The 14,807-nt window shown below is 39.7% G+C and overlaps 1 protein-coding gene across 1 annotated transcript in view; it reads right to left on the reverse strand.

Moving 5' to 3' along the window:
• Positions 1-10,401: 10,401 nt before the first annotated feature.
• The window catches only part of frmpd3 (FERM and PDZ domain containing 3), a 57,742-nt gene continuing 53,336 nt past the window's right edge, over positions 10,402-14,807 (reverse strand). The window contains exon 16 of the mRNA XM_085422716.1: positions 10,402-14,430. Within this exon, the coding sequence (XP_085278842.1) occupies positions 11,630-14,430 (2,801 nt within the window). The 3' untranslated portion in view covers positions 10,402-11,629. The remainder of the gene's footprint in view (positions 14,431-14,807) is intronic.

The following is a 14,807-nucleotide window of genomic DNA, read 5'->3' on the forward strand; positions in this document are numbered from 1 at the left end:
ATCTAGTACTTCCTCCATATTCTGCCACTTCGCAGCCTCAAGTTAGATTTGATCTGCTTCAGTTTAGAACCTGCAATATTCACAGTGTCACTCTCTCTCACCTTGTAAACCTCCTGTGTTCCTATACTCATTCCACCACCACAGTCCCTTCCCTACTTACTCACGAAGTCTGCTTTGTGGATCCAGCCAATCTCACATTATGACAAAACTTTAACCTTGTGAGATATAACAACATTGCCTACTCTGATGTGACTAAACTTAGTAATCCTTTAGACCATGATGGAAGAGACTAACTTTATTATTAGAGTGTCTCTCCTAGACAGAGTTACTGCATTACAGTTTTACCCAAGAAACTCAATGTCAGGAGTCAGGACACAACTGTGAGTGAGTTCAGTAATATGCAAAAACAGAATAAGAATAAGCTTTATGAAAGTATTTCCAAAACATTGACTCAAGCAAGTATTTCTACTACATTTCCATAGAGTTTGGCTTCCAGTATCTGCAAGGAGGAAGACAACAAACATGCATGTACTGGTAAACAAGAAAGTTTTACTGCTATCCATGCTCTCTGTCAGCAGTACCACCACATGGAGGAGAAAAACAATCTGACAATGAATAAAGGGTTGATAAGCTGTTGATAACTAGAGGTTAGAAGTTCTCCCTCGGCCATGCCAACTCGTGGAAAAGAGATCAGTGCCTATGCACATGCACACAACTGATAGAACATACAGGTTGAGTAAATAGAGGGAGGCAATGACAGTGTTATTGCTTAGATGTTAAGACATTTTGTAGACCTATTTGTCTCTCCAGTCGTACATTTTATTGCTTCATTTCTGCCTTAAACTAAACCCAACCACAAAGCAAATACTAAAAAAAGAATAATAGCCTGGTACTAATAGGAAAACTGAAGCAGGTTTGCTCATAATCATTCTTCCTGTTCATACTGGTCAGGGATTGTTTCATTTTAAGGCAACTTTAAAGTGAATGATTGGGGTGGGCAATAAGCACAAATAAGGAGTAATTAATTTTGTGTCAGATCTATAATAAAGCCTAGGTTTGATTTAACATTTCTTATTCTTCAGCAAGTTTCCACCATTTTTCTTTCTTTCATTATGTTCCTTTTTATCCAGGTTTCACATCCACCAATTGGTGGTGCCTTCCCCCAGAATAGAAAGGCACCACTTGAAGAAAGCCTATTAAAGGACAATGCTAGAGTGTCTCTCTGATTCCTAAGTGTCAATAGAAATTCTCCAATCTAGTTCAAAGCATACCACAACCTCCTTAAATTTGCATTACTCTCACACTGTTTTCATCTGCTGTAACATGAAAGTCTTGTGATCTTATACAAGAACACGGAGCATTGTGTAACCAGGCCAGGTATTTGAGGCCATTCCAGCCTTACATGGTCCTGAGGGTCTGGGAATGTTACCCGGCAAACCAGCCATCCATACTTGAATATACTTTTAAAAGCCATGACTCTAAACTGTTGGTTGTCTCACCCTTAATCATCAAATCACTCTTTTACATTCAGCCCTGGAAATAGTAAAGTAAGCATCAAATATGTATAAAAATTGATTGCATTTCATTGTGCTTGCTATCCTGGCTGGATTAGATATATATTTGGTAAGGGTTAATATAAGCTTTGATTAGGTAGAGTATGATAGGTAGAGTTAGGTAGGGTTAGATGTGGTGAAGCTTTATTAAGCTGCAGCTGTTTGTTTTTTTATTTAGAAGAGATGCACATTTTGCAGCATTTTCAGATTAGCATCTCTGAGAAATAACTTGGCTGACCAAATGTAGTTTAAGGAGCTGTTTTGCCGACACTACACTGTAATTTTTAATATTTTTCATCCACCTATAGATTTTGACAGTCAACCGTGTCACAGAGTGCTCAAACCCTTTAAGTTAGCTGCGATTAAAAAAAAAATCATTTTCTTTGTATTAATATATTGTTTAAATCCAAGTTTTGTCCTGATTTTTCCTAGCACATTAAAAGCTGTAGTCCAAACAGGACAGCTGCTAAAAACATGTTAATTCATAGAATATGTTGTGTTACTGGAGATTAAACAGAAAATAAAATAAAGTGAACTCAAGCTTGAACATGTGCAGCAGCGCTGATGGGGAACATTTTCTGCTGAATCATTACTTTTAGTTCTGTTACAAACTGTGTACTAGTGTTAGGGCTTTGGGGGTTCAGGCCCACTCAATATAGTAATTATGCCCACTCAGCTGAATTCTGCTTATACACTTGAACTATAAGTTACACTAATTTATACAATTTTGTAATGAAAAACATAAACACCCATATCTCCAAAAAGTGTAATGTAGTGTGAGCTTACTTTAATTATTTGGTTCACTGTAGTTTAGTGCTTTAGTGGGAAGTACTTCATGTGTCTTTGAAGCTAAAATGAGGTCATTCATCAGCTTGTGCAGCTAGTTTTAAAGCATGGTCCTACTGGAAAAATGCAAAACAAATGGAAATGCGGTGCTCACGGTAAACTGCTCAATGGTGAGTTCACTGATCCACTTTCTACATCCAGTGAGAATGTTTCTGCTGTCTCCTGTTTGTCTCTGCAATCCAAGATAGACATTTGTGCGCATTTCTAACTGTGGCTACATTTCTCTATGTGTGTACTATGTGTGTTTATGATTTTAATTATTCACCGAATGCCCCTCTGTCCAACTGATATGATCTGGTCCCAACCCTGATGTGTAGTGAGGTGTTTTCATTGCGTATTTTTGCTTTTTGTAAATGAACGGTTCTATAATCCTCACTCTAAGCTAATCGTGTGTATGCTGTTAGCATTAGCCATGTTGCTAACCAACGGCAGCTACATGTAGCACAAATCAAACAGCGACAGAAAAACACTGACCAGTAAATCCTGTTTTTGAAGAGGAAAATAAAAAACTTAATTGTTAGCATTGGGCATGCTGACTACTGTGCCATAAGGTTAGCATACAGTAGAACAACTGGGATCCATTTAGGGATTGCTATTATAAATGGATGTCATGGATACTCTTATCCACACTCCTTATTGTAAACTAAACAGCATCAAAACGTAGTATGTAAAAAGGAGTAGATAAGACTTAATGGATGTTGAATTTTTAATTATGCTTCCAGGCTGTGAAAATGGCTATTTCTATGTTCCTCATTCCATGTGGAAGATAGTCAAAAGATATCGATTGTATTGTATTGCAGAGTAGTCTGTGACTAATACATGGTTTGTTAATCCTCAAGCTGGATGTGGAACAAAATTGCACAATTTTGCACTGTCATCAAAACTAATAACTTTTTGTTCTGTTGGCAGAGGTCTTAGCACATGACTGGTTGTTCCTTCTTTCTGTTTGACAAAACTGCTGACCTGAAGAAAAATACAAACAGGAAAAGGTATTAATTTTCCACTATATTCATTTTCAAAGATGTGTTGTCATAGAGGAATAAGCAGATATTAATAGTAAAATAATTTGACAGTGAGAGTGATCGCAGAAGTAATTCTTTTCTTAGGAATGTTCAAAAGTGTCTTGATAATCAATGGTCAAACTTTAAATGCCAAGCAAAGGCTTCACTGCTTAATTTTGTCTACTACCTTATTTACTTTAGGCTACCCTGGACCAATCCTTTATGAGAGAATATCATCACACAATATGTGGCAGGATATGTAAAAAAAAATTAATAAAAAAATGTTAATTCAGATTCTTGCTGGTTAAAAAAGCAACCTTGTGAGATTTTTGTGTGACTTTGAATCCAGTTTCAGTACTGTAGTAATATTTTTTCTGACTGATTGAAAGTCTGCACAGGTGGAATTAACAATGGCTCAGTCCATTAAGCGTCCAAGTAAATAGCGTTTGAGAAAATCAGAACCTCACACAAAGGGGACTGTAGTCATGCGCTTTATCTGCTGTGAACAGTTTTATTGTGAGTACAAAACTGTGTTTTTATGTCGGGCTTGACTGGTGTGTGAAGTCATTGTTGTTTCAGAAAGGAGGCTCATCAAACTCTTAGTTTCAGTCTAATTTAGTCTAGCAGGTCGCGGCAGATGGCTGTCCCCTGTGAGCCTGGTTCTGTCGTAGGTTTCTTCCTGTTAAATGGGAGTTTCTCATTCACACTATCACCAAGTGCTTTTATTAGGGTCAACTTATTGTTGGGTTCTTCTCTGTATCATTGTGGGGTGTTTATCTTACAATGTAAAGTGCCTTGAGTTTACTGTTGCTTTACTCACTTTAAACTAGATGAATTTTTGTTTTAAAATCTTAAAGTTATTTCAGCCTCATGTTCACTTAAATAATATTAAAGATAGTTTGACACATATGTCTGTGAAGGTTCTCAGTCATCCAGGTCATCGTAGTCAAAGGAGCTTGCAAAGAAAAGCGTCTGGACTTCTTTAAGTTGCTTGAAGACGTTTCACCTCTCATCCAAGAAGCTTCTTCAGTTCTAAGGTCAAATGGTGGAGAGTCCCAGATATAAACCTAGTGGGAGTGACCCCCCACAGAGGGACAAAAGGACCCCCTGATGATCCTCTAATCGCCTGAGCCAAGGTGTGAAACTGGGTGTGGGTCCCAATCAGCCAGAGTTTCGGGTGTGTTCATTGTGAAACCTGGCCCCACCTTATCATGCGAATTCCTGAGATCAGATGGCCCAGGATGTGAGTGGGCGTTAAGGCGTCTGGGAAGGGATCTCAAAACTGGATTATAGATGGCAGAGAGTTGGTGTCGTAAACCCCCGCCTCTGTTCAAAGATGGTCGCTCACAGTGGACATAGATGGCTTCTTTCACTCCTCTTTCAAACCATCTGTCCTCTCTGTCCAAAATGTGAACATTGGCATCCTCGAAAGAGTGTCCTTTATCCTTAAGATGCAGATGGACTGCTGAGTCTTGTCCTGTGGAGGTGGCTCTTCTGTGTTGTGCCATGCGCTTGTGAAGTGGCTGTTTGGTCTCTCCAATGTAGAGGTCTGAGCATTCCTCGCTGCACTGTACAGCATACACCACATTGTTAAGTTTGTGTTTTGGCGTTTTGTCTTTCGGGTGAACCAGTTTTTGTCTGAGCGTGTTGCTGGGTCTGAAATGCACCGGGATGTCATGCTTGGAGAAAACTCTCCTGAGTTTCTCTGATACACCGGCTACATAGGGGATGACAATGTTGTTGCGTCTGTCCTTCTTATCCTCCCTCGCTGGTGTCTGGTCTTCTTTTCTGTGCCTCTTTGCTGACTTTGCTGACTTGGAGAGACCAAACAGCCACTTCACAAGCGCATGGCACAACACAGAAGAGCCACCTCCACAGGACAAGACTCAGCAGTCCATCTGCATCTTAAGGACAAAGGACACTCTTTCGAGGATGCCAATGTTCACATTTTGGACATAGAGGACAGATGGTTTGAAAGAGGAGTGAAAGAAGCCATCTATGTCCACTGTGAGCGACCATCTTTGAACAGAGGCGGGGGTTTACGACACCAATCCAGTTTTGAGATCCCTTCCCAGACGCCTTAACGCCCACTCACATCCTGGGCCATCTGATCTCAGGAATTCGCATGATAAGGTGGGGCCAGGTTTCACAATGAACACACCCGAAACTCTGGCTGATTGGGACCCACACCCAGTTTCACACCTTGGCTCAGGCGATTAGAGGATCATCAGGGGGTCCCTTTGTCCCTCTGAAGGGGGATACTCCCACTAGGTTTATATCTGGGACTCTCTACCATTTGACCTTAGAACTGAAGAAGCTTCTCGGATGAGAGGTGAAACGTCTTCAAGCAACTTAAAGAAGTCCAGACACTTTTCTTTGCAAAATAGTTTGACACACATTTCTCCATCAGTGTGACCGCTTAGAACAAAACAAATAATTCTATCAACGATCGGTATATTTATGTGTTTAGATTTAACAGCCATATAAATGTAATTGCTATATATGTGGCTTAAGATGACTTAGAAAAAACACATTTTCAACACACTAAATAAATTTTACCCATGGCTTGATTAGATCACTGGAGTCTAATACCATACTGTAATTTTATTTAAACAGAGTAACAGAAGGCAAACCTATCAGAGAAACTGTCTAACAGCTGCCTTATTGTCCACAGAGACACAGTATTAGAAAGATGTAGAATATATATGTTATTCTGAGCTGAAAATAAACCCACGGTGTCCACTGATGACCATCCATGTCCTTTCATCAATGCCTGATTATAAAAGTGCTCATCTCAAACATAATAAGACACAATAACAAACTGCTATTTCATGTTTTCAGACACATGAGTCTGTACATATGTTCTGTTATGTGCTTTACACTGACCGTATAAATAAGGAAATGAAACTCTGGATTTTGTAAAGCTGTGTTTTCATGGAACCAGATGAATAAATGCGTACTCTGTGAATAGCATGCAAAGCAAATCAAGCACTCCCCAAATCAGTGTTCGCCCACGTGCCTGCATGTGTGCTGAAGTTTCCTGGACAAGTCTGGCAGAAAGTAAAAGGCTTGTTCTTCAAAGTGGATCATCATCAACTCTGATTTAATGCAAGTGACGATAACCAAGAAGAGTGCCTCAAAACACACCACAAACTGCAGTATGCTGAATGCATGAAGACCAAGAACAACAAGGCAATGGTCGCTAATGAAAATTGTCCAACATTACCCTGATGTCCATGAAAGTGAAACTGTACACCATGTGAACTTATCGTTCCAGCTTGCAAACATACTACAATCACCCACACAATCACATTTCATCTGGCCAAAGGTATGTGTCCACTAAACATGCTGGGTAACAGAAGCTTCAGGAAAATGGCTGACACTCTGGATAAATGATATGTTATCTACTCATGCATTTATTTTTCCAAAGGGGCAATACTTGTGCTGCACAAAAAATGTTGGAGGGGAAGAGTGGAGCGATCTCAGTAATGGAGAGGATTAAACACCTAATTTGGCTGCAAATATCTTTTAACAGGAACGTAGCACAATGTAAAGGTGGAAGTAGTGTCTCTTGATTTAATATTGCATTAGCTTTTTGGTACAATTCATCTCAGGGGTAACAAACTACACCTCTTTCCTGGAACTCTGCTCTGTTACTTCCACTGAAAGTTATTGTTGCTGTTGTTTTTATCTTTAACTATTGACACTTTTGTAACTTCCACAATCTTACTGCATTGTTTTGGCTAATCTGGTTGTGGCCTGATGTGATTTGGAATATTTAACATTAAGCACAGCACACGAAAATATATGCAATATCATAGCCATGTCAGTAGTTGGTATTGTGCCAAGTCAGTGCCGTTTGCACTGCTAAGTCAACATCAGTTTTTAGCAAAAGGCAGTAAGACAGCAGCAAGAACCTTTCCTGGTAGTCTTTCACATGACTTACTCGTTCAAAGTCATTTTAATGGACAGCCTGGCATTAGCTCGACTTTAGTGCGTGCAATGTCATTGTCAAATTCTCTGAAGAAGTTTATATAATATGCTTTATTGCTCTTAAAACATGGGTTAACTTGTACACAGACAGAAGACCACACTGAAGATCATTGACAGTAAATAAAGACAGGAATGAATAGGTGCACATAAAGAAACAATGGATCAATCAGGGTGAGCTCTTCGTATGAATGAAGCACAGACTACTCCACACAGTTTAAGCAAAGCAACTGGAACAATGACAACCACAAAGAATGTTTATTATAATGTGGAAATATGCTGATGAGGGAACATTGTCTGCTATTTTTGATTATAAAAATAAACATGTCCCATGCTTTATAATCATAATATAGTCTTTAAAATATATGTTTTGCTATTAGTCACTATGTTACATTACTACTATAAATAATTACCATACAGATATGTATTGCTTTGTCCTATTTACAAAATAGCATAGTGTTGGATAAATCTGAATACAAGTGATGCTTTAAAAGTGTTTCTTTCTTCTTTTTTTAATGAATCATCTTATTATGTACATTTTCACTGTAAAATTATACATCTCCATACTGAATATCATTTTCAAAACATTAATATGTTGCCATCATACCATTTCAGTTTTGCCTCTTTTTTCTACTTTAGAAGTGGAAAATGATCTATACAAATAGTATCTTTACCTTCAATGGTCAAAGTGTCTGCCCCTGAAAGTGTAATACGTAAAGGGAAACATGCAGTACAGTGAAGAAGAAAACACTGCTTATGGTTATGGAAATGACACATCAACAGGAAAAAAACTTTTAGAAGAAAGTGCTCAATAAAACCAAGACACCAGTGCCAATGGCCTTCATACTGAAGGTGAAACTCTCATACAAAATGCATATCACAGTATAGGTGTAATAAGTGCCACATTTGCTGTTACTGATGATTATTTATGTTATGAGGATAATGTAGAACCACTCAGAGGTATATTTCTGTAATCAAAGATTTAATCTATTTTAAAAAAGAATTGAATAAAAGAGATTATGTTTAAAGAAACACTTTGATATAATTTAAGTTTGTTTTTTTTAGGTGTGCTTAAATTAAATGTAAATGCTAAAATATTGAACATTTGCAAGTTAGCTTTATGCAGCATGTTTACCGCTTGACATTCAGCATCCTTACAAGCAGTGTTGTCACAGATGTTTTCATAATTTACATTTATGTAAAAAAAGAGCACACCCTCTTTCAGTTCTAAGATTTACTTATTAGTACATGATAAAAACAATCATCGGGTCCTTACCAGGTGATAAAATTAAGTAAATAAAACTCGGTGGTACTAAACCAAAAAATTTTAAGTTCAGTGTCGAGTTCCTGGGGGAATAAGTTAGCACTAGCACAAAACTTAAGGTAAATAGTTAACAACTCTTAATTTCGCAATGTATTTTGCCTTGCCAACAAACATGTTAATGTTTTGGCCTCGGTATCTTCATAAGGGTACTTGACACATGAAATATTAAAGTTTCTTTATTTATTCAAAAAATTAAAAAAAATTAAGCCAAATGCAGAAGCATCATGTGAAAAATTATGTACACCCTTCCTGCTTCTATAGAAACCACAAATGTAAGCAGCAGCTATGGGCTGCTAATTAGATGTACTTGGTAAACTGATCATCTCTTAAGCAAGTGTGAGCACCTCTGTAAAAGCAGATGTTCTGACAGTGCTCATCTGCAAGATTCAGGTTTGTGATCAAAGGAATCAGCATCAATTTTACAGAAGCAATTAGTGCTACCCATCACTCTGGGAAAGGTTAAACGGCCATTTCCAAAGAATTTGAAGGCTATCATTCAACTATTCAAAAGTGGAAATCATTCAAGAAAGTTGCCAATCTGCCAAGTACTGGACATCCCAACAAATTCCCAGGTCACACTGTGCAATGCTCAGAGAAACTGCAAAAAAACCCAAGAGCTACATCTCAGTTTTTACTGGGCTCAGTTAGCATGTTAAATTTTAAACTTTATGACAGTTCAATTATAAAAAAACTAAACAAGTAAGTCTTGTTTGAAAGGTTACCAGGAGACTCTTCTCCCTAAAAAAACATGACAGCATTTGAACAGACCACAAGACCTCAGAAGTCTGTCTCTCCATAATTCACAGTGGTGAAAGCCCAAAACAACATATCAGCATAAACAGGACAGGTTTTGAAGCCACAGGAACTGGGAGTCATTGAGTCAACCATGAACTCATTTATCAAAATATTCTAGAGTCACATGTAAGGCCATCTGTCTGATGGCTAAATTGAGCTGTGCAACATGACACTGATCTCAAATACAGCAGCAAATCTACAGAATGTTTGAAAATGAAAAGAATCAAGGTGTTGCAATGGCCCAGTCAAAGTCCAAACCTCAATCGGATTCAAATGCAGTGCTGTGCATAAACAAATGTAAACTCCACTTTAAATAAGCAACTTTGCAAAGAAGTGTGGGCCAAAATTTCTCCACAACAATGGGATTGATGAATAAGTCAAAACAGAAAAAAATCACTTCAAGTTATTCCTGTTAAAAGTGGTTCTGCAAGCTACTGATTCACAGGGTGTCACTGGGTTTTTTTCAGACACTGCTTCTACAGTTTGGCTTAGTTTTTGTAAAAAGAAATTTAAAAAAATAAAATAATGACATGGTGCACCGGATCATGTGTTGTTATTCATCTGAGGTTGTTTGCAGTTTATTTTAAGACCTTTTGTGGACCAGATGATTTCTTAAATCATGCAAACCATTAGATTTAAAACTGACTGATCAATCTTATTTTTATTCAAAACAGTAAGTTGCATTTCCTGTGTATTTTTGTTATTTAGCCCAATTGCCTCTGATAATTGGTAAACGGTTTCACAGCACTTTCTTTTAATAGCACATCCACTACACACGTTAGGCTGGCATAAATTCTAAAGGCTCTTGCTGTAATTTCCAGGAATAACAAGAGGATGAGACACAAAGAAGATTTCAGACAGGAAATGATGTGTTAGTTTTATTAAAATACATAGAAAACTACTTTATGTGTTCTTAAATATTTGCTAGATTGCACAATGTGTAACAGCACATAGAAAGCAAATTTGTTTATATTGTTTCTGAAAACTTAAATAAAAACAGGGGAATCTTTTAAAATTGATCAGCATTCACTTTTAGGAGATGAATTGTGAAAAAAAAAAAATAGCGGCATTAACTCTCTTGGAAACAGCGAAACAAACATTAAAAGATACAGTTCAACTTCAGAACTAGTTTCAGAGGTTGTGCAAAGTCCTAAGGATAAGCCTACTCACTTGCAGGTGGGTGTGTATAAACTATTGTTAACAATTGGTGAGGTGCAAGTGAGCTATGAGCTATTAGTGGTGGCATAAAATACAGTCTGTGTTACTAAGTACATTGTGGGTATGCCTTCTCTGCAGCAGAATGAGGTAACAACACTCATTACTGTACCGTGAATAAGATTGTGACTTGAATCTATGCTACATTTTCTGCCCTGAGCAGGTCTGTTTCATACCTGCACCTTTATAGTGAGAGAAAGGGCATGTGTTTATCAGTATAGTTAAATATTTATACTTGTCTTTGAGTGCTTTTCATTTTCCAACACTGTCACTTACATTTTGACTCTTGTATCAGTATTTCACACTGTCAACATAGCTAGCAGAGACCAGTTTGCATTACAACAGAAAATTCAATAAACACAAACACCATCTAACACCATCTAACCAACCAGCCAACCCTTTGGACTACGTACTTTACAGAAGTTGCTATACTTGACGAGACTTCTGAAATATTTTTGTCCAAAGCATACATTTATTTCTGATGTGTTATAATTTTAATAGTTCTCTTGTTTCAATACATTTCAAATATATTCTTCACCTTTTTTCTTCACAAAACTTTATATTATTTGCTAGGTAGACACAACTCAAATATACATTACATATAAAATATTATACTATAATCATTTATGTATATTGTGAATATTGATATGAGGTGATTAGCCCTGTATCATCCAGTCTGTGTAGGGTTCATATCCCATTGTGCATTAGTTTGGTGTATCTTTCTACTTCATAATAAGATCCACGAGGCTACCTCAGGGCCTGTAAACATGTGATGGAACAGTTGCATTGCAATTTTTACTGAAGATGATTCATTGCACATCTCGTAAAAAATGTAAATAATAAATAAATAAACAATGAATTTGGATAGAGTTGCCACCCACATTCGGGACTGTTCTGATTTCATCTTACTGCAAAGGCAAAGTTTTGATGGGTCGAGTGAGGGAGCTCATGTTATTGGCGTTGGAGGAAACTTGGGGGCTCACTGTTTTTGTCGGTAAGCTGCTTGAGTGCCCCATTGACTCTTCTGCTGCACGCAACAGCAAAGTGTAATTGATGGCAACTTCCTCAACTTTTCTCAACAGCTGCAGCCTTTGGGCTTCTGAACGAACCCCTCTGACCAGTTTGATGAAAGTCTGAGTTAGTTCACACAACACTTGAAAGCTAGCCGTGACAACAGCAAGCATGCGTGTTGGACTTTTTTCAACACTCGCCACTCTCCGACAAGATGCTCTGAATTCTTTGAAGTGCACAGCCAGCTCCTGTTTGTACTCTGTAATCCGTGAAGGTTGAAGGCGAGCCTCACCCTCAGCTTGTGGGGTGTTAGCACAGTGACGCAGGATAGCCAACAACTCATTAGCATCCAATTGAGCATTTAGAAAACCATCGGGCAAGCTAAACGTTTTCCCTTGTAAAGCCTGCACCCGAGCTAGGCTCCCCTCCAGTGTACCGCAGGCTCTCAGGTCAATCTCCTGCATCTGAGGTTCCTCCTCTTCCACCTCCTCTTCGTCCCCGCTGCAGTCCTCGGCATTAAGAACCTGGAGGGTTTTGCTTACGACAGGAAAGGTATGTGAGTCCAGCTCCATGCCTGGAAGGACCTGAAGGGGTATTGAGTATGAAAGTTCATCTTTCTCGCTGCTTTCGTCTGCAGCCTCACACTTCCGGTAGCAAAAACAGAATGAGCAGCATTTGTCTTTGTCATCACTGTCTTCGCTAGGTATGGTCAGCAACACCTCTCCAGTCCCTTCTTTGTTTTCACGCAGTAGTTCCTCTCCCTGAATGAAAAACACACCCTTTTTCCCTTTCCCCTCCTGGTGGGACTGAGTGTGGACTGGCTCTACTGGGGTGGGGAGCCTCAGCCCTGTGGCTCTCACTCTCTCCATCTCCTTCTCGAGACTTTTGGCTTTGGGTTTTACCTCAGCATACACAGGTGTGCTAGTGCTGTTGTCCAGTTCTCCAATGCTGTATCGCCTCTGAAGCTTCTTATATTGTGGCGCTCCCATGCAATCTGTTTGAGAAGTACAGGTGGGCAAGCAGGAGCCATGTTCTCCTCTTGGCTCTCTTGACTCAAGACTTGTAGATCGTATTCGTGTGGTTTTGATCTCCAAAGTCTGAGGTCTCCTCGTAGCACCTTGGGTTTGAGGGGCTTTGGAGACTGCAGGAGGGGTCTTCGAGACAGTTCTCTCTCTACCTCTGTTTTGAGTCTCCGTTGTAGAGCCAACCGGTGTGTCAGGTAGTCGCATCCCCCTACACATTCGCTTGCAGTCACAACTGCGTCGCTGCTCCCTGGAGATCCCTGGTGCCTTAAGGACTGGACTGGAACGGAGCTGGCAGGAACAAGGAGTTCCTGAAGGTACGGGTGAGGAACCTTGGGGCATAAATTCTCCCTGCGATGACTTTGGTTTCAGCAGCTCCTCTAAAAACTCTAGCTCATACTGGCGAACTTTCTGCAGCTGAGCCCTGCGCTCATCTGTTTCTCTTCGCATTCTCGCTGGAAATGTGGCTGAAAGAAGATTTCTAAAGCTCAGGAAGGGAGCACTGCGCTGGGACTTCCCCTTACCACTGCTCTGTTTCTTCAAATCTCTGGCAGGGAGAGTGGAGACTTTATCTACAGAGTGACTAGGGGTTGTTGGATCATCTAAAATAGGTAAGGATTTCACTGGGCATTTCTGCGACTCAGGTTGTGATTTGTCCAGGGCACCCTCAGTTTTGCTTTCAGCTGTTTCTTTTCTCTCCGCTTTTGGAGGCAAACGAGGGGAGTACTTGGTTTGTATTTGTGGGCTGGGTTTTGCCAAATTAGGTTCTGGTCCTATTTTCGCCGCATTTTCTTTGTTGTTAGCCAGCTGGAGACCTTTGGCTCGAAGGCGCTCATCATCTGTGGGAGATGAGGATTGAAACACGACTATTTTCTGAATCTGTGGGTCTTTTAGTCTCAGTTGAGATGTAGACTCCTGTTGTACTGGACAAGTACAGAAAAGGTCATCAACTGGCAGAAGTTCTGTAGAGGCTGAAGGCTTCATGGTCTCACTAGAGGCAGTCTCGGCATCTTGGCACATGTTAGAGGGGGAAATCTTGGCAGTGGCAGTTCTATCCACAGACAAGAGACTAGGTAAGGCTTTGTTTGCAGGGTCTGTATTGAGAGGTACTGCTGTCTTCCCCTTTATACCATCAGAGATATTTTCTCTCACTGTCTCCCCAGAAGAATTTACTAACTTTTGATCTTTGCTGACTTGCTCTGTGTGTGAAGCACCAGAAGCCTTAAGTTCCACAGGTGGTTTAGACGGGGGCTCTGGGGTGTTTGCTTTGGTGGGTGCTTTTAATTCCCCTTTCGATTCAATCTGAGTAGTTTCATGATTGCCCGCCTGTTCTGTCACAACACTGAGAACCGCAGAGTCCTGGCTTGGGCTGACTTTAAAGGGAACAGTCTTGCTCAGGATTACTTGCTTGGGTGGACAGCCAGCACGGATCTGACCCACGGAGAAGGCCCCAGTCCCTATGGTCTTTGCAGTGCAGCCAGGGATTGCCAGGGGAAAGTCACGGCGGCAGAGGATCCGATCCTTGTTGATATGGTGAGCCAGCAGGTAGGCCTGGTTCTGGTTCTGTTTCATAGCCGACACCATCTCAGAAACGTCTGTCAATTCAGAAGAGTTGGTCTCATGGCCTGAGTCCAGTGATGACTCAGGTGTAATAGCAGCTAAGACAATCAGGCCTGAAGAGGAGAGCAACACAGTATAATGTTAGAATAACACACGAAATTAAAAAAAAGAGAACATTTTCATAGTGTTCTGTGGAAACTGATATTTCCAGCTGACTGATAAAATTGTGATAATGAAACTGAAAATCAGTCGGGATCAAATCTCTTCAGATAATTTTATGCATCAATGGGTTTTCCACACAAGACACAAGAGTACTGTGGGTTGCGTGTGCACAGCTCTATGAGTGTAAGTGCCTCTATTTTAGGCAGATATAAAAATTTGGTTGGCTTGTTTTTTTAAGCACACGACTTAAATAGGCAGCTACTGATTCCTTATTCATGCAAAATCTGCTATTTTTTAGATGACTGACAACATTATTTTAAGCTTAATT

This window comes from Rhamphochromis longiceps, linkage group LG2 (genome assembly GCF_057381845.1).
Source record: "Rhamphochromis longiceps isolate RC_006_pf linkage group LG2, R_longiceps_female_GT1.1, whole genome shotgun sequence".
Taxonomy (NCBI): Eukaryota; Metazoa; Chordata; class Actinopteri; order Cichliformes; family Cichlidae; genus Rhamphochromis; species Rhamphochromis longiceps.